Source organism: Toxorhynchites rutilus, chromosome 3 (assembly GCF_029784135.1).
Source record: "Toxorhynchites rutilus septentrionalis strain SRP chromosome 3, ASM2978413v1, whole genome shotgun sequence".
NCBI classification, from domain to species: Eukaryota; Metazoa; Arthropoda; class Insecta; order Diptera; family Culicidae; genus Toxorhynchites; species Toxorhynchites rutilus.
Genome location: NC_073746.1, coordinates 60,600,399 through 60,621,757, shown reverse-complemented (window position 1 = coordinate 60,621,757; position 21,359 = coordinate 60,600,399). Strand labels below are relative to the sequence as shown.

The window sequence follows — 21,359 nt, the reverse complement described above, 5'->3', positions numbered from 1 at the left end:
CCTATCACTATCATGGGTGATTTCGCGCTTTGCTTTGATTGGTTGAAGAACAAAAATCGTTATTGGAGAAAAAAAATCGCGCTCATTGTGAATGATTGTAAATCTTGCATCAACGAATCAGAACAAAGCGCGGGACCACCTGCCAGAGAGCCAAAAAGATAGAATTTCCAAAGCTTTTGCTGCGACAAAATACGAATTCGCATTGCTTTGACAGTAGCCTCTGCCCACATCAGAAAGTTGGAACAAGACAATCAAGATGAGTGCAATAAGATATTAAAAATTTCAGTCAGTTTCGCATCGATGGATCGATGTAAGCAATATTCAAGTTTGCTGCAGGATAATAAATAATTTTCCGAATGTCTACTGATGTTCTACTGAATTTTCTCATATTGAATTATATCGAGTTCGAGAAATACTTGAACTCACTGGAAAATTCGCACATTCTAGAGAAAGCTTTCGTGGAGTGTTTTACCGCGTGTGAACGCATGTGATGGTTGCCAGATGAATTTCATGAACATCTTCATAATCGAACTTATCGAACGAAAATAAAAATTGATTGACTTGATGTTTTTCAGTGTATTAGAACCCTTCTTATTTATCTTTTATTTTTTTGTGATATTAATCTTTTTGCGGATGATACTGTGTTATTCATTGGCGGATAAGACTGGGTATTGGTTTCTCATTTGATAATGCAATAAAATTACAATTTATTGAATTTATATCTGTAAGTAAAACCAGTTCGTTTTCTTTCTCAAACTGATTCCAAAGCTGGGGAAACATCATATCATATTCTAGATAGCTCGTTTTGTTCAAACCTCTATTGGGGATGATGGGGGACTATTATCATGTTCATTGCAACAGCCTTTAGCTACCTTTACCCGTTATATACGAGCATTTTGGTGTATTTGGTATAATGAATAAGAATGTTTGATTGATGAGATTGTATCGGGAATTCAAATTTTAGAAAACAATAACCGAGCGAGTTTCATGTGCCATTGCTCATTACCATTGCTCAAAAGTTATTCATACTCCACCACACTGTAGGAGTAGTCTGCGTAGGAAAGCTAGAAACCATCAAGTTTCTAACAATAAGGATCTGAAAAACCTTTTGTTGGATGAATGGATGAATATTTCTCCCAAATATTCCAAAAAGCTCGTAGATAACGGCTAAAGGCAGTCAAAGGCTGTTGGAATGAACAAGGGATACTATTCTAAAGATGGAATCCTGAAATTGTTCAACACCTTCGAAATCGAATTGAGCTCTACATCGCTTTGATAGAACTAGTATCACTCGCTTCTTTTCGACGAAACATTACGAAAGTTGCACCATTCGACGGTTCCCTTAACCCCTACATACACATGGTGATACCCTTGGACAACATTGAACGCCCGGCGCCCGGTGTATTTGGGTGCGTGGTTTGCTTTGTAGTGGCGCAAGCTGAGGCAGTGTGTTATCCGCTCGGATTGATCGACCTACTCAAATTAACGTATAGCGCTAGCGATTTGTTTATTTTCTGTACGCGCACGATTGATAGTAGCGCACAGAGTGATAAGAAGAGAGTTATTGTATGCAGTGGATGGTCCTTTGTGGGAAAGTGTATTTTGTGAGAATAAGTGATTTTTGTAACTTTGTAACAATTTCTCGAATACTACTAGTGATGTAAGTATATCGACTAAGTGTTCAAAAGGTGATATGCGCTCTAGAATCTATTCGTTTTGATAACGATTGAAAGCAAATACCAAATCAATTCAACTTAAAACAAATTTATATTTTCGAAAACAGTGTATTTCTAATAGAACAAGTGTGTGTGTGAAACGGTCTACAATGTTATCGTCCCTTGAACTTGAATATTCATCATCTTAAAATAACAATCTTCACTTTGTGTTTACAACAGCTGGTTAAGCTGTGCGAACTGAGTCGTCTGGGTTTGCCGTTTGATTTCAGGTGGTTGTTTACCAGCTTTAGACACACACGAGACGTAAATTAAAAATAGTAGGTACCTACGTACAATGTTATATCATAACATGTTGTCGGGAAATTATAGAACTTATTTGTGTTCTATTTTATTCTCAAACCCTGAGTGTAGTAGTGGAAATAGAAATAACACTTCTGGTAAAAATGAAGTCTTTATTTCATGATCATACTTGAAATCAAACACTTTCGAAGGAGGTCGTCTAATAAATAATCCAGATATGTGAAATGAGAGTAAAAGCTTAGTGTTAATTCTAATTTGCATTCATAACGAGAACGCCAACGGGTTTGCGTAATTGGCGTAATGCTGCGTAACTAGTTTAACACATAATTTCGCAACAAAAAATATTCAGAATTCAATTCAGCCAAAAATCTCGGAATCTCTATTTCGGAAAAGAACGTTACTTTTCAAGGTCCCTTTTTTATAATGAGCCAATCTAAGAATATTATTAACACAAGAACTACCGACCGGCTGTATCATTTGTTCCCAAGATGTTTTCTTGATTTTTGACGTAGAACTACGTCTTTCATTAAGGGTGCTAAATCAGAGAACAGGTCACATTTCTATGAAATAAAGTTAACGTTTATAACTATTTTTGCCGCGAACGGATTTTGACGATTTGCATACCAAACGAATCGGAAATTCCGTAAGATTTGTTTAATATGCTATACATTAGAATCCTCTGGTTTGTAAATGGTTAAAATTCATGGAAACTTTAAGCGTTTCTATTTTCCCATACATTTGTTCTGTTTAATTGTGTGCTTTTCCGAACAGAGCTGTCAATAACGAGCAACTTATCGACGACCAACGAAGCGGAAATCGTAGGATTTAAAGTCTCCTTGAACAAAGGAAAAGTAGAAGAATGAAGGGGAGTATAAACAGTGGAACTCGCTGAGGCAAACTTCCATTCGGCATCGGACTGTTGAGCAATCCAGTTCACTTTGCTTTCGCTGCGCTTTAATCTAAGATTGGACCCCACCAGTGGTAATCCAACTTGGATATCGTCGTTTGGTTTTTCTGTTCGTTTTTCGCGTTATTCGTATCGTGTGTTTTTCTTTCCGCGTCATAAATTGGAAGCTTCGCGTAGTGTGTGATGAGCAAGAAGAAGAGGAAGGCAGGCTTGAGCCATACAAAAAACGAACGCATTGTCAGGGGCAATAAAATTTCGAGGTAAGCGTCATCTAATGATGCACACGATGTTGGTGCAGTGAAAAGCAGTGAACTGAACCGATCCTTCGCGAGTGTGACACCGCATCGAACAACAGCGAAGTAGGCGATTTCGGCGCGTCGGCCGAAAATGTAAACGCCGTTACCTAGGCAGCAACCAAAATCAAGCTCCCCCCGCTGTGGTGAAGGCGGTCACTCTTGACAAACTCATCAGCGAATTCGCATTGATGTTACAGCAGAGTACAAGCTGTGTGGCTTGTTTTCCGTCATCATAAGGCTTCGTTGGTGCCTTTGAGAATGCACCAATGCATTAAACTGACGTTATGGCGAAGCAGGCGTTAAGGTTGTGCGCCAAAAAATTATTTGGGGAATGCCAAGCATCTTGAATGTCTTACTAGAATGTTATAAGTTATTTGGGTTCGCGTGCCAGTCGCAACACTTCCTTCAACTAGGATTGCATTTGAGCTAATATTGATCATAATGAAGCAGTGCTACTGTTTTCGATGTTGTTGATATTAACAAAAAGAGTTCATTCCGCTTGTTTAGTCACCAAGAAAGTAAATGTCGTTCAGGAATTTTGTATGTGATTAGGTTTCACTTACCAGTAGCAAAACTTCCTCCACTAAGGGTGACAGCTGCGCTTCTCTCGAGCATGAGAAAGTAATGCAACTTTTTTCGAGGCCAGTAATATTTTCAGAATAGCGCAAAATGATGAGAAGTGTTTATATTTCTAGTAGTTTCAAGCCACCAATGTATGGCTCTGTATGCATGCTATGGCGAACGCTTGTTTGGCGCTTGGTTTACGTGGTACGAACGATGCCTAGAGGTGCGATTGATTTGAGGCAATACTAAAAAACATGTAGCATGATATTTGATACTTGCAAGTGTTGTCATTGTTGTTGTTTCCATGCTGTGCCAACGATATATTGATGTAGTTATGAGATGTGGAATAATGGTGCTGGTGCAACATGTATATAATCGACTGTAGCCGAGTCTATGTCAATTGCGAAAAAGGCCACCGGAATAGCGTTCGAGGTAAATTTTCAATGCATTGACATGAAATTGCGACATACGATCAGCTAGTGTATTGTACTGCGAGGGCAAGAATGAATCATCAATCAATTATCGTCAACTGATTCTACAATGAAAAAACTATTTCAGAGATTATTCTACTAAGCAGTTGTTTCTAAAATTTCACAGCATTATAGAATAATAACCGAAGGTATAAACAAGCCACTTCTATAAAATAACAGCGTAGTTCTAAGTCAACAATGCGGTCGTATCTTAGACACAACCTCCTATGATTTTTTTAAATATTTTATAATAATGTTAAGACTTCTTCTAAATTAATGTATTTGATAAAATTATAAATTATTTTTTATTTTCATTTCCCTCTTCCCTCTTCCCGTTTGTCTGATATAGTCTGATATGATATTGCCCAGGTTTGTATAGGTGACGTAAACATCAAAATGAATAAAATCAACTTTTTCGTGACTACGCATTAGAGTGCCAATTAAAATGGCCACCTCGAATTTTTAAAGCGAACTTGATTAAAAATGTTGATTCCCACGAAAAACTACCCTATGCAAAATATAAGCTCAATCGGTGAATTGGATTCATTTTTGCCTTCCGTGTTGGAACAACAAATCCAGAGCAACTCTTCCAGATATTTCATGGAATTTCTTCCGAACCTATTTGTTTTTTATTCTACAATTACTTGAACTACCGACGGAGACGTTTCGACTTTTATCGAAAATTTAACCATTTTCCAAAGGGAAAAAATATGTTTCAATTCACAAAATCTCCTAGGCCCTCTTTTTATCAATAATATTATTTAATCCTTTATAAGACAGCTGTAGCAATACCCACAAAAAAATTTTTTTTTTCGCTGCACTTGGAATAGGGTAAATGATGTTGATTTCACATCCAGGTGAATTTCGGCGCATAAGCTTTGCGCATGTTTAGATTGTTTGGCCGTTTGGTATGGTTTGTGGTGTTGGTACGGCTATCGGAGAAGGCCAGGTAGGCAACACACGGTTTGTTTACAATTACATCATATTACCATAAAATCCGGTAGGCAGCGACACCTTAACTTCTATGTCCTGAATTGCTTTTTCTTAGGCATTTGAAAGGTGTGTAACACTCACACAGAGAAATTCTGCTACGCACGAAGGACACCATGAATGGACTGCAGCGCACCAAGCGGCTGCCATAGTATCCATGTGGACAAACCAACATCAGTCCACTGCCCATGTTTGCAAAGGTGACGTAACCACCATCACCACTCAGTGATGTGACATGCTTTTTTCTTGTTTATAGCTGAATAATCATGACTGGAAACAGTTTATTGATGATTCTGTCTCTATTCAATAAATATTAACAGTCAAAATTGACCCGGAGGGGTTATATGATTTTTGTTATTTAATTCAATAGGAAAACACAGTGGGCACTTACGTCAACCAAGCATATTTGGGCAGTGCATCGAACAACCCATGATCAAAATTGAGGTCATCGAGATGCATTAATGTTTATTAGTAAAACAAATGATCATAAAAATACAACGAATGATTGAAAATCTATAATAGGTTTATTTCCTGAAAGCTTACAAGTCAAATCAAATATCGGATGATTACACGTTCAATTATAGACGTGTCAATATCGGTGAATAAAACTGTACAAAAAAAGCGTTGTAATGAAAAAAAAAACTCTGACAGACAACCTTTGCCACCCTTTAGATATATAAAGCTGATACAAATGGTGCGCAAGCATGATGTTTATAGTATTTGTAAGTGTTATCATCCAGAAGAGGTCTGAATACGTACCAAATAATCATCTGGTGGTTGATTAAAATTTTGCTCAAATTAGGGGCGCATTGACATCAATAGAAGGTGGACTTTATAAATCATTATAACATGTAAATCCGAAAAAATACCCTATAAAATTAATTTTTTTTTATCCAAAATATATATTATTATTAAGGCTCATATGGCGTCAACCTGACGGGGCCGGGAGTTCAATATTTCGACAATGTTTGCCTTATAACTATGTTAGTAATATGTAATCGATTACTCGCGGTTGGCTCGAGGTTAGTATTACAAGTGTTTTCGTAATTGTGATGTTGCTGTCTTCAATGATCTGTACCTGTGCCGGACACGGGATACTTCCTATTGGGATGCAGCTGACCATTAATCAGCAACGCCCCCCTAGTCTGTACCCCATATCTAGCGTGGTGCGTCTTCTCGAGGAATCCAGGATAGAATGGTCACTAGCCGGCGCAATCATCAGCTCGTGTAGAGTTGTCATGAGCGGTACAACCTTTGGCTTTTGTTGAATCATCAGTGGACTGCACAACCTTTGGCCCGTGTATCTGTAAAGAATGTGTGTATGTATTGCCGCGACTAAGTAAAAGTTTATAGATCGGATAGGAGGGATACGAAACAGGGACACAACGAAGGAAAAATCATTAAACGTTGACATCGGCGTTTCTGAGGAACAGGTATAGATGAAGCAGAAGATCAGGATCACGGCTACCTAAGATATCCCGGACGGGTATATTCGGTTGTCTGCCTTTTGCTCTCAGTGCTCTAGAGAGCTGAGAGCGAGCAGCATGGAACCGGATACACGACCAGACAATATGCTCGATGTCGTGGTAGCCATCGCCACAATCACAAAGATTGTTTGCTGCGAGCTCAATGCGATAGAGATGCGCGTTTAGGTTGTAGTGATTGGACATAAGCCGAGATATCACGCGAATGAAATCACGACCGACATTCAATCCCTTAAACCAAGCTTTCGTCGAAATCTTAGGGATAATCGTGTGTAACCAACGACCGAACTCATCTTCACTCCACATGCGCTGCCAACTAACGAGTGTGTCCTGACGAGGAATGTGAAAAAATTCGTTATAAGCAATTTGCCTTTCAAAAAGTGTGCCTTCTGAAGCGCCCACTAGCGAGTCCGCTTTCTCATTCCCCGGAATCGAGCAATGAGAGGGAACCCATGCTAAGGTAATCTTGAATAATTTTTCGACCAAAACACTCAATAGATGTCTTATTCTTGTTAGGAAATAAGATGAGCGTTTATCAACTTTCAATGAGCGGATTGCCTCTATTGAGCTGAGACTGTCTGAAAAAATAAAATAATGGTCGATGGGCAATGTTTCAATGATCCCTAAAGCGTAGTATATCGCACCCAGTTCAGCGCCATACACGGAACAAGGATCTTTGAGTTTGAAAGAGGCACTGGAATTTTCATTGAAGATGCCGAAGCCAGTGGACCCGTTTATGCATGAACCGTCAGTAAAGAACATTTTATCAGATCTAACTTTCCCATATTCTGCCGAAAATATCTCCGGAATAGAATCGGAACGTAGATGATCTGGGATTCCATGGATCTTTTGTCGCATGGACAGATCAAAATTGACAGAGGAATTGCAAAAGTATGGGAAGCAAACTTGGTTGGAGATGCCTGGTGAAGGGTGCACGTCGTGGGTAAGGTACTCATGGTATAAAGACATAAAACTTGACTGAGGAGTCAGTTGGAGTAGATTTTCGAAGTTATCAATCACCAATGGATTCATGATCTTGCAACGGATGAGAAATCTGTAGGATAATTCTGTGAACCGAAGAGTAAGCGGGGGTACTCCTGCCAAAACTTCGAGACTCATCGTATGTGTCGAATGCAAACACCCCATGGCTATACGCAAGCAACGATATTGTATTCTCTCCAGCTTGAGAATATGAATCCTGGCAGCTGATCGGAAGCAAAAACTGCCATATTCTAACACTGATAATATCGTTGTTTTGTACAACTGAATGAGGTCTCCTGGATGGGCGCCCCACCATGTTCCGGTTATTGTTTGGAGAAAATTGATTCTTTGCTGGCATTTCTGTTTCAAATACGCAATGTGTATTCCCCTGGTACATTTAGAGTCAAAATATACTTCAAGGTATTTGAAAAACATCGAGTACCTGATCGCTTTGCCGGATAAGTGAAGCTGGAATTGGGCGGGTTCGTGCTTCCTAGAAAAAACGACCATTTCGGTTTTCTCCGTAGAGAATTCGATACCCAGCTTGAGAGCCCACGTGAACAGGTTGTTCAGGGTATCTTGCAAGGATTTTTGCAGAACGGCGGGATTAGTACCCGTGATGGAAATAACTCCATCGTCTGCAAGTTGTCTCAACGTGCAATCTCTAGTTAGACAATCATCTATATCATTGACGTAAAAACTGTACAAGAGGGGGCTTAGGCAGGAGCCTTGCGGTAGGCCCATAAAACTGTAACGAGAAGATTTTGAGTTGCCATGAGAGAAATTCATGTGCTTTTCTGACAGTAAATTGTACAGGAAATTATTCAGAATTGGCGAAAGTCCACGATTATGAAGTTTCTCTGAGAGAATTTCCATGGAAACTGAATCAAATGCCCCTTTGATATCGAGAAAAACGGAAGCCATTTGTTCTTTGCGAGCAAATGCGATTTGGATTTCAGAAGATAGCAGCGCGAGACAATCGTTCGTCCCTTTACCTCGGCGGAAGCCAAACTGCGTATTTGACAGCAAATTGTTCGTTTTAACCCACTTGTCCAAACGAAGTAGAATCATTTTCTCTAACAGTTTACGAATACAGGATAACATTGCAATCGGTCTATACGAATTGTGATCGCAAGCCGGCTTGTTGGGTTTTCGTATGGCTATCACTCTCACTTGTCTCCAGTCATGCGGGACTATATTCAGCTCCAGAAACTTGTTGAACAAGTTCAGCAAACGCTGTTTTGCCAAGTCGGGAAAATTCTTCAATAAGTTGAATTTAATCTTGTCCGACCCCGGAGCTGAATTGTTACATGAGAGAAGTGCAATTGAGAATTCTACCATCGAAAAATTCTCATAATTGCCTTGGAGCGGAATGTCGCATACGACGTTTTGTGCAGGAACGGAATCGGGACAAACCTTTCTTGCAAATTTGAAAATCCAACGGTCAGAGTATTCCTCATTTTCATTTGTATGGTTCCAGCCACGCATTCTCCTAGCCGTATTCCAAAGAGTGCTCATAGCTGTCTCCCTTGACAAACCATTGACGAACTTCCGCCAATATCCACGCTTTTTTGCTTTAATCAGACCTTTTAGTTTGGCTTCTAGAGCTTGGTACTTTCGAAACCATTCCACTAATCCAGTTTTCTTGAATTTTTTGAAAGCAGATGATTTTTCAAGGTAGACCTTTGAACACTCCTTGTCCCACCAAAGTGATGGAGGACGTCGTCGGAAAGTGGTAGCAGGAACACGTTTCTTTTGAGCTTGAAGTGCGCTTTCGTAAATCAAACTCGATATAAAGTTATACTCTTCGAGTGGAGGAAGTTCATGCATTGAAACAGGTGCTTCAGATATTATTTCTGCAAATTTTCTCCAGTCAATATTTTTCGTGAGGTCATACGCAATATCGACTGATTCACGAGAACCTGATTCATTGGCGATCGATAAAAATATTGGCAGGTGATCACTACCGTGGGGATCTTGAATTACCTTCCACGTGCAATCCAGGGATAATGAAGAAGAGCAAAGTGATATGTCTAGCATACTTGCCCGTGCATGAGGGTTGGCTATCCTAGTTGCTTCCCCTATATTTAAAACTGTCATGTTGAAGTTGTCGCACAGATCATAAATCAACGTGGCACGGCTGTCATCATAGTGTGACCCCCATGCTGTTCCATGGGAGTTGAGGTCACCTAAGATTAGCCGCGGCTCCGGCAATGCCGCGATGATATCGAAAAACTGATGGCGGCCGACCATGGTTCTTGGAGGAATATATATCGAGGCAATGCAGAAGTCTTTACCATTGATTTGTGTCTGGCAAGCGACAACTTCAATGCCTGTCATCGATGGGAGAGTGACTCTATAGAAGGAGTGACATTTTTTGATCCCCAATAGTACGCCACCAAACGAGTCATTTCGATCGAGGCGAATAATGTTGAAATCGTGGAAATTCAGCTCGTCGGCTGAAGAAAGCCATGTTTCACAGAGGGAAAATACATCACAGTTAGAACTATGAACTAAAAATTTAAATTGATCTAGTTTAGGGATGATGCTTCTGCAATTCCACTGTATTACAGTGGTCAAATCCTTGACCTCTTGCACTGAATCAGGCATCGAGGGAAATGAACGCTGCTAAAAAACCACATTTTTCTTTCAAAAATGTTCTCACAATCGGAAGCAAACATAATACTATGCTTTTAAGAGGGTCATTTATATTTAGAGCATTTAAAATGTTGTCCACCAGGTCAGAAAGCGCAAGCAAACCAGATTGTGGCTGTTGCCTCGACCGCGAAAATGGAACAGACCGGGTGGGTGCTGCTCCGGGAAGTGCTGAGGACCCCTGGTGCGTGGAAGAACAGCTTAAACCAGGAGGTACTTGCTTCGGTCTATTCTCAGCACGTTCAATTCGAGTTTTCATTCCAACTTGGGAAGTTTCGGCCGTCTTTCTGGGGAGTGAAGGAAAAGAAGTAATTTTTCTTTTCCTGACGGCACCCTGCGATGTACCGGAACTTCCTGCATTGGGAGCGTCAGCAACAGGCTCGTCGTTCTGCATAATGGAGTAGGGATTGTCCTGAGTCGTTGGAACGGAACTTTATGTTAATGTTAATCATGAAAAAGACAATTTTATTTATATGTTTGGAAACATTTGAATACCTGATTTGGCACAGGTGCGTTGGTTGGTTGTGCCACATTCTCCCGAATACCATTCACCCGAATGCATCATTTACTCGAAGAAGGAACAATTCCGACAAATCATATACCGTTTTGAATCATATTTCGGAAACTCTGTAATAATAACTTGAAATACTGAATGACTTGATGATGTAACTATAAAATTAATATCATAATTGATTCTTTAAAAAAACTTGAAATGCTTGATGCCCTGATGATAAAACTAAAGGGTTATAGTTTTATCATCAGGGCATCAAGCATTTCAAAAGTTATTATTTCAAAATGTCCGAAATATGATTCGGAACGGTAATGAATTTTGTCGAATCTCCTGTTAATAAATAAGATTGAATCAAACCAACATTGGTTATATATATATATATATATATATATATATATATATATATATATATATATATATATATATATATATTTATATATATATATATATATATATATATATATATATATATATATATAAACCAACATAAAGCAATAAAAATACGAAGTAAAATAAAAAATTGTAATGAGGAAATTTGAAAATGATGCTGGAGACTTCGCTATGTCGTTTTAAAAAATTCGTGTGGATACTCCCCTCCGTATTGCTCTTAAAGACTAAGAGATCATTCAGAAATGAACACGGGCTATGGAATATTTCCAAAATCAGCAGATAGTTTTAACATAAAAATTATAAAGTATAAATGCCTTGAGGATGTGAAAAGGATTGTTAAGAAAGAAAAAAGTGAAACTTACTTAATAACACCTCCTTAGCGCAATTATTATTATGGATTTATTGTTTCGTAATGAAATTTATTCTGAGGTCAATGTAAAGGAAGCGAAGCCCCTATCTATCGAGGATAAGAAACCGAGGCGGCCCCAAGCCGCCGAGGTGACGCTATCCGAGTTGGCAGCCGACCCGTCGTCGGAAGCGGCGGTCTCTTGTAAGCAAACCCATGTTCTACCGATTGCCCGTTTTGTTTGAAACATAGAAGACAATCCTTTAGTTAGATCCGATCGAGCGTTAACGAGCCCCAAAAAAGCCGAGATTCCAAAAATAGCTAGAGTTTTAGAAGTATAAGAGACTTTCCGATATCGAATAGGGTGTTTTTGATCCTGGAATTTGAGCAACATTCACTACATGGGCTGAAAAGTCCCGGGACTAAAAATGAACAAGATTCATCTTGAAGGTTCTTCTGTCACTAGCTAATGTGTGAAGTTTCATTCGTAGAAAACGGAAAAAGAGGAATATCGTATTATGATCAAAGATTGTTTTTTGATAGGAAAACCTCCTGAAGAAATCAATGCAGTGGTTGACGAAATAATATTCCACTTCTGCTCCTTTGAGCAGAAGTTTATCAGTGGTTTAGTGAATTTAAAAAGCACAAAAGGGGCGTACAAGCACCACAGATGGCATAATCCTCGTCGATTACCTGCAGAAGGGAAAAATAATGACCGGAGAGTATTATGCACCGTTATTGGACAAATTGAACGACGAAATAAAGAAAAAACGGTCCCATATAGCGAAGAAAAAAGTTCTGTACCATCACAACAACACACCGATGTCCAAGCTTGACAATTCCAATTGGTTGCTAACCCGCATATTCTTCAGACAATGCTTCTAGCGACTATTATATATTCCCAAATCATGAGCGGCGGCTCCAGGGAAAGAGGTTCACATAGAATGAAGAAGTCATCTCAGAATATGAAGCATTTTTCGAAGACGTTGGAAACTCGCTATACCAAGTGTATTGCCCTCGAAGGAAACTATGTTGAGGAATAAACACAGCTTTGCTCAAAAAACGATTGCTTTCATTAAAAATCCCGGGACTTTTTAGCCCATGTTGTATTTCAGACGATCAATCAGAAGAGGAAGTGTTTGTTTCGCCAGAAAGTACTAGTTATAAAGAGAAAATCCTGAATGTACGTATAACTAAAAAAAAATTGATAATGTCGTCATCTTCGGATGAAAATGACCGTCAACAAACTGAAATTGCTGCTGATGTAACTATTTGTACAAGAAGGCTGACTCCTCTCCAGGAAGGAGAAAAATAAATAGCATTTTCAAAGCAGTAATTGAACTCACAGCATATGCATAACAAACCATAATGAAGGGCACTGTGAGCAGTTCGTTGTTGGTAATCAATCGTCAATCAATTCCGAGTTTTTGTTGAAATATGGGAGCTACCTCAAGAAAAGTTTTACGCTTTTATTTGTTTTTCCATTTCTAGACCGTCGATATTCGATGTTTTTTCTTTGATTATCCAATTTTTATCTATTGTTTCTTTGTATACTATTCAAAGCCAAAAACAACTCTTAGGAACTCAACTTTCGCCGTACCATCCAGTTGATTTCCACGAGATGCCGCAAAGGTTATCCTGTTCTGACGAGAAACATAGAATACATGTGCAAATTGGCTCTGGACTTTGAGCGTTTATTACTAAGCGAAGAACCGATCCGAACCGATCATTCAACTGCGAAGTGTGATCCGGTTCATATCACCTCAAGATTGAGTGTGTGCCTGGGTCGTATCGCTTTTAACGCTACCAGAGACGTTCATGTTGAATATTATGTACGGACCAGTATTAATCGTTTTTATATTTGTTCAAGCATTGTATTGCCTGATAGTGGTTTTTTTCAACTACTGCATTACATCATTGACCCCTATTGTTGATGAACGCACTACCTCCTGCTAGATTAATTTGTAAACAATTTAGAAGTTTGCAAACTTCATCGCTCTTCTTCACTCAGTTCAGAGCTGATAACAGCATAGTCTCGTTTTTTTGTGATACTGGCTGTCTGTCTGTCTGTCTGTCTGTCTGCCTATTTGTTCGGCTCCTACTATAGACAAGGGGTCTCCGTCGTGAAGCTGTTGATCACTGATAACCGATTTTTCTTACTTCATAACCAGCTTGTTTGCCTCTACTTTCAGTCTTTGTTCGATCGTCAACCGGGTGTGTGGTTAGAAGTGACTTTCTCCTCGATTTACAAATATTGAACGCACGGCACGATGAACCGAGTGACAGTCCTCGACGGTGGATTCGCTACGCAGCTTTCGGTTCACGTGGGTAAGCACATCGACGGAGACCCGCTGTGGAGTGCCCGCTTCAATGCTACCAATCCTTCGGCGGTGTTCAAAACGCATCTCGATTTTCTGGAAGCTGGCGCCGAATGTATTATGACCAACACCTACCAGGCCAGTATCGAAGGCTATATGGAGTATTTGAATCTCGACGAAGAGGCGAGCTTGCAGCTGATTAAGTCCACGGTGAAGCTGGCCCAGATGGCCAGGACAAAGTTTCTGGCGGAGAACGAGGCCAGTGAGATACCGCTTCTGGTAGCATCGGTGGGCCCTTACGGAGCTCATTTGCATGACGGGTCGGAGTATACAGGCGAATATGCGGACTATGTCACGGCGGACACGATCAAGAAGTGGCACCGGAATCGAATTGACGCCTGTTTGGAGGTGGGCGTCGATGTGCTTGGGATTGAAACCATTCCGTGTAAGGTGAGTGTGAGGGGGTTAAACTGTTCATAATTAGTGCTAGAAAAAGTGAAATGAAATGAAGGTAAAATCGTAGTTGTGTTGTTCTAAATAACTTGTGGTAATAATACGAGCATGTATAAGGTGATTTTTTGGAGGTTTTTCCTTCAAAGCGAAACACACAAAAATATTAGAAAGTGTACAAAACTGTTTTTTGAACCGATTCCGATAGTATACTCTTAGTATTTATAAAAAAAAGTCATTCAACAATTCTATCAAGAGTTCCTGTAGAATACTGTTGCACATTGGGTTTATAGACATTTTGGAAAAAAAAAAACGAATGAGCGTTTCAATAAAAGCAACCGCAGACTGCAGACTTTTTAATGACCGATAGTTTAGCAGGGCTGGGCTTTCAGTGCGCAACCCGAGCTAACTAAATTGTCGGTTAGTTTGGAGGCAATCGGGAAGCCCATCAAACTTTTTTATCGCCCGATACTGAATCAGTGTAATGTGCGCCTTTGTATACCTCTCCGTACTGATTAAGAAGCCGACCAAACTATCGGCCGTCAGAAAGTTTGCAGTCTGCGGGGACTTTTAGAGTGGGCACCGTCGAATGGGGCGAAGAAGACAGTGAAACTCTGCAACACAGTTATTTTAAAACATTTAACAAAAAAAAAGAATGGTCGTCAAACTCTTCTGATCTGAATCCAATGTATATCCCCGTCTGATTCTTGAGTTCAGACCCGCTAGTAATCCACACATATCGTTGGATCGCCTGAAAATCTGCTTAAATAAGTCTATCTTCAATGATCTCTGAAAAGTTGAAGGCATGTGTGGCCTAGAAAAAAAACTTCGAACTCTAATGTTTACATTATGTATCATGATAATGCTGTTAAGTTTTCCACAGATAACATTGTCATGAAAAAATAAGATTAATAAAGATATGAATGATTTATTTAACACGGATAATTTTCCCCCACCATGTATACTTTAAGGTGAGCGAATACACCAAGATCACTCTGCGCCTACTTGAAAGTCTACTGTGCTTTTTCTATTCAATACAAAGGGATGCAAGTTTTTAGACGCTTGTGATAAACCGCTCTTCTCTCTCCCTCTCCCTCTTTCCCTATGTTACGCTTTCTCGCGAACCTGTGTTTCTCGGACTTTCCGCTTATTTCAACATTGTTTTCATATACTACCTTATTAACCGACTTAGTGACCCCATCATAGAACCGTCTTGCTTCGACCCGTTTCACGAATCACGCGATGATCTTGTATTAATTGGTATACCAGTTTTTCATAGTTCGTGATTCAATGTGTGTAATAAATAGGGCACTTGTTGCGGGAATCCGTCAATTGTTGTTTACTGTCGTGCGGATCACTCGGTTCGGAAAGCACGCTTAGAATATGCATAATGTGCTTCAGTCAAAATAATCACACCAGCCGCTGGCTGTGTTCAAGTACTAAAATAAAAAACACAAATGTGAAGAGAAGCATTTGCTATTAAAGTTCCGCCAATGAACAAAAATTGCTCTACAATATAAAAAAGGAGAAGAAATAATTTTATTCCGGTTGCGCTCAAGCCAGCGAGGGCAAAGTATTTATTAATTTGCAGCGATGCTATATCCTATGAAAAAGATATGGTTAACAACATAATTTTGTTAATATACCATGGTTGCAATTCTCCATCCTCGGGCTACACCAATTCTTGCCGAGTCCTACACAACATCGACTAAAGCGAAGGCAGTAAATACGGGTCTTTCAGGAAAAAAGCGCCGCTTGAATAAGAGAAAATGTGAGGAAATGGAACTGTTTTATAGTTCTCGACAAACGCTGGAATGTTTCAAGAAGTGCACGCTTCGCACAATGGTTTTGTTTCACGGGTTTGAAGGTACGGGAAGAACGAAGGGGCATTTTTACGATCCAAGTGGAGAATCACAAAGCAGCTAGAAAAGCAGATGCGACGCGTGACCAACTGAGTTACCTGTTCAATTTCACTTGCATCATTCAAACAACATTATTGCGATGACAGATTTTGACATTTTTGTTTCTCAACATACATACATATATATATATATATATATATAAGTACATTTCTATACAGTAAAACCAGTTTTTGTGCGGGTTTTCATGCGATTTTTTTTGTGATTTTTTGTGCGACTTTTTTTGTGTGGTATTTAAAAAAAATGAAATCATCGATCATTTTTTTCTTTCTTTGATATGTATTTTATCGCTCTACATAGGGACTGTATCAGTTAATTCCCATTCTCATGTTTTGTTTTGTTTGTTTTAAGATGTCAGTAGCTTATTGACAGGAACAAAGAGTTGATTTCATGATCTGGGCAATTGAGTAGGCAGCTTATGAAATGGAAAAAAGGAAATCGAATGTTGATCACGAATGAAATCATTAGGATTTGGGTTATTTTCTTAAGGAAACTTTTTTTATGCGGTCCCTATCCACCACATAACAAAATGTCTTTTTCCAAATGGTTTAGGGAACACGATTTTTTTTGTGCGGTCCCTATTACACGCACAAAAACAGGTTTGCCTGTATAACAAAAGAATCCTACGGTCAACTATGAGCGCAAACTTATCAATGATTTCGTCATAAAATAAAGACATCTGCCTTATGTCATGAAAGTAAACTTTTTCCACAGTCATCACCATAATTCCGAATAACCGTTTCAGGTCAGATCTTGACCGCAAATAATTCTTAATCCGTCGAACAACAAAAAAAGTTCTTTCAACAGATGCCGTTGTATTAGGCAATGTCAGTATCATTCTGATCAGCCGTTTCGGAGAAGGTTTGATGCAGGTTTTATCCAACGATAATCTGAACTATGACTATGACTATAATTTAAAAAGAACCGTCGGCTTATTACAAGGCTTCGCTTCATCGAATTTCGAGTGGTATGAAATAAGCAAAAGTTTCAGCATCAAAGACACTGTCGCCAAGGTAAATCTCACACAAACATTCATTGATAGGTTCATAATTAAAATCATCTATTTTTGCTAACATTTGGTATATTGGTCTCCATAAATTGCTTCAATGTCTCGCTGCGTTTTGACGACTGCGAGAAAAATGCCGCAAGAGATGAGATCGTATTGAAAAACCTTGACGTTTTCTTGTTGTTTGTGCACGAGTGAAGCAAAACCAAGTTCAATACGTGTGCGCGACAGTAAATATATCCAGTGAATAACCGTTGTTTCTCCAATGTTTGCACACCAGATTTATCTCCGGACATTACAGTAGCGCCATCATAGCTCTGGGCCACAATGTTGTCACCATTAAGACCAATGTACGCAGCATGTCCGGTCAATGAAGCGGAGGTTTTGAAACGTAAGCATACATACGTGCACTATATGTACCGGGTTCAAGTTGTCGAATGAACAAAATCGAAAAAAACGCTTGAATTAAATCCACACAGCAACGAAAGAACACCACCACATCCACAGAAATAATGAATGAAGATGTTCGAAGAATGGTGGTGTGTATTTTCCATCGTTTGCATCGGTTTTGTTCAGCAGAAATATTGAACCGAAAACGTCATTTTTACGCAAGGCGGCGCATTAGTAGTAGTGATCGTTTCATAAGTAGTTGACTGTGTTTGCCTTGTGTTTGGATGACGACGGGTTCAGAAGAATGGTTTGAACCCGGTAGTCATTACTGCTTATTTCGTAGTGTGAAGGCTGTGTTGCACGCGGATTGGGGTTTATTCAAATGTAATTATAAGATTATATTCTTCACGGTGGGTTTGTGTTCCACCAAAAAAGAAAATATAATAAGGGTATTCGGGATAATATGGAAATCATTAAAAAAATTATCTTCGATAATTCCTCATCCATGTTACAAATGTGAAATAATATACATTCTATTCTGAGATTGTCTACCTGTCCTATGAACAGTTTGAACAGGCGGACGAGACGCCTCTGTAGAAAGGATGGCTTCGCAGCAATTGATAGGACTCGATTTGCTGAGCTTACGTAGAGATGTAGCGAAGGCAACTTTCACATCAGATCTGATTTCCTCGAAAATCGATTGCTTTGATCTTCTTCAGTTGATCAATTCCAACATACGCCTTCGTAACATGCGTTCTCATACGTTTCTCTGCCTCTCTAACTTTCGTCCAGATTATGATTACAACGATCGTGTTTCGAGTATGTTTTGTGTTTTTAACCATTGCTGCTTGTCTTATGACTTCTCGTGCAAGTTTTAAAAAAGGCATACTTGACCGCTCTTTCCTGTTAGGCATAATTTCATGTAGATATTAGCCTTGTAGTATCGAGTATCATTAGGGCACTCATGTTCAGGCCTGTTGATATAATGAAATATAAAGACAAAATTAATGTAAGCGGGATGAGCTGATCATAACAAAATCCCTCTTGGTTGTAACGTTTAATCGAAGGCAACGATCTCGAAATGGTCGACGAGTTTGCTCACCTTGGCTCATTGATAACCATCGACAACAATAGTCGTGAAATGAAAAAACACATTGTCAAAGGTAGTCGTGGCTACTATGGGCTCTTCAAATCCCTAAGGTCCAACAAACTCTTATCCAATATGAAGTGTTCCATGTTCAATTTTTTATAAGACCGGTAGCCCTCTACGAACACGAAGCCCCGAAGAAATGATGTTCGCATTGGATCCGGTTTGAAAAGGAGAAGGGACTCCATGTTTGGATCAGATGGAGCAGAATTTGGAAATTAAAGCCGTTTTTAAAAATGAGAATACATTTTCAAATATCAACGTTCTCATGAAGGCTACAAGTGAGAGTTGGTTTTAATATTCCATTTGATGTTTCTCTAGGCTAGAGGCGAATGAACTTTCGCTGTGTAGAAGCGAAGTCTGTCACGTTCAACATTCAAAGCTGCAAGTTTTTCTACTTGCGCACATTTGTTAACGTCGGTGTAAGGAAACGTAAGAATGCTGAGTTCCTCGTTGTTGCATACTTACGGTCCCAAGAGACATAACACGCAAAATTTTTTACTGAAGATTTAATTTCGAAGTATCAGACGATTACAAAGCAAGCTAATTGAAATAAATAATTCTGAGAAATACGGACATGTCTTGGGCGTTACCCTCCATCTGTTTCTATTGAATCTTTTAGATTTCGTCAGTCACTTTTTCGCGTTGATCCTCTTCCAAGGCGATCAGCATCACTTCTAAGCAATTTATGCCTCGAAATGATCTCCTAAACTGTATCATAGTAGGTATATCTCACATTCAATTATTTTGCGTTGAAATTGGTTTTTCAGGCAATCGCCCACGATGAGATTTCGGATCTGCAATGCAATTACCTTTCAACACATCTTCATCTTCACTCATTATTTTTTCACTTGAGCACCAAATGTTTACGTCTGAGCTCCACTGTCGACTTTTGCGAAGCAATATAGATGACTCAATATATTTCATTTCCATGATGTAATATATATTTCAACAAATGGGACTCAACTCAAATTTCATATAATAAATATATGGATAAGATTAATGATCCCTTTTTTCCGCTAAATTTATATTTGACGCCATGGATCTTGTTTATGCTGGTTACTGTATAGCACGACCCCACAGTATCTGCATGTAAAGATTGCAGAGTCACGATCAAAGTTTAGTGAAACAAGAAGGCGTGTAGAATAATGATTTTTTTATCTAAAAATCAAATAATTTTTCTTTTTGGACCAGGATTTGTCTTTAAAACTAAAATGCTTATTTTATCGAAAGCAATCTATACAATACACTATACAATACACTTTTTCCAATGAACAATTCTGTCATTGAAACACTTTTTATAGCAGTGTTCAGACTTATAATTATCGATGTCAAGTCAGACCGGACCACATTTTTATGATTTCGAGAAAAACAAGCTTGAAGTTTGGTGCTATAAGGGTTTTTTGTTGAGCATTCAAAACAATTTTGATACGTTATTCCTGCTGCACGCATGATTTTCCAAATCATATAAATGTTGTATGTAGCTTACGAAATGCTTAACCTAATGCAATCAATAACTCGAAATTTTTTATGTTGCGACTGGGTTTCTCTCTCTTATTATAGCTTTAAAATGCTGACAATTACATTCTACCTTGCAATTCAATTATTGGTGTGAAACGTGGTCATTTTTGGTCGAATAACAATGATCAATCGATGAGCTGGTGCATTATCGTGGTGCAATTCCACAAAAATGGCCGTTTACAACAAATTTTCTCTCTCAAACACTCCAATCATCCACGCTTTTTCATTGGCCGTTTGGCCCTCCAAAAAAAAGTTAACTTGTTTTCAATCACGCTGTAAACAAACTAAATAACAAAACGACAATACATCGACTAATTCTAGATGGAGGCGGAGGCAATGCTGGACATGATGAGTGAGGAATATCCGCAGGTCAAGTTTTGGATCGCCTTTCAGTGCAAGGACAGCGCGCACATTGCTCACGGAGAACCGTTCGCCGAAACGGCCACCTACATATGGAACGAAGCGAAGCGCCAGGGAAACGGCAACCTACTGGCCGTCGGTGCCAATTGTGTCCATCCCCAGTTCGTGACCCCGTTGTTCAAAGGAATCAACGAGAAACGGTCCGTCCACGATCGGATCCCACTAGTCGTGTATCCCAACTCGGGGGAGGTCTATAGCGTTGAAGCGGGGTGAGCTTCTTTCGTGAGATGTTTGATTCTGAAGATTTGTAATTCTTTCTTCGATCCGACAGGTGGCAGGGAAGGGAGGACTGCGTTCCACTGGAGCACTATGTGCCTCAGTGGATCGAACTTGGAGCTCGATTTATAGGTGGTTGCTGCCGTACTTACGCAAGAGATATCAAACGCATTAAACAAACCGTAACATCCATGCAGGAGGGCTCCCTGAAATCGCTGTGAAACACTGTGAATTGAATCGATGCATTTTATGTGGATGTCTGTGACAACCGTTATATGTTTTTTCTATACATGTACTGTGTTCAAAGAAGATTGTATGTTATTTTAAGGAGTTCGACAACTGCAGGCTATTTTAGATTTTTTAAATATATTCACATGAGATTGATAAAACAGCGTGCGTTTC

At 39.3% G+C, this 21,359-nt stretch overlaps 1 protein-coding gene across 1 annotated transcript; it reads left to right on the top strand.

Moving 5' to 3' along the window:
• Nucleotides 1–1,513: 1,513 nt before the first annotated feature.
• LOC129775908 (homocysteine S-methyltransferase-like) lies at nt 1,514–21,346 on the top strand. The gene is made up of 4 exons (XM_055781141.1): nt 1,514–1,660; nt 13,763–14,338; nt 20,643–20,950; nt 21,013–21,346. The coding sequence occupies exons 2-4, from the start codon at nt 13,841–13,843 to the stop codon at nt 21,176–21,178; spliced, it is 972 nt and encodes a 323-aa protein (XP_055637116.1). The 5' UTR covers nt 1,514–1,660; nt 13,763–13,840; the 3' UTR covers nt 21,179–21,346.
• The last annotated feature ends 13 nt before the right edge of the window (nt 21,347–21,359 follow it).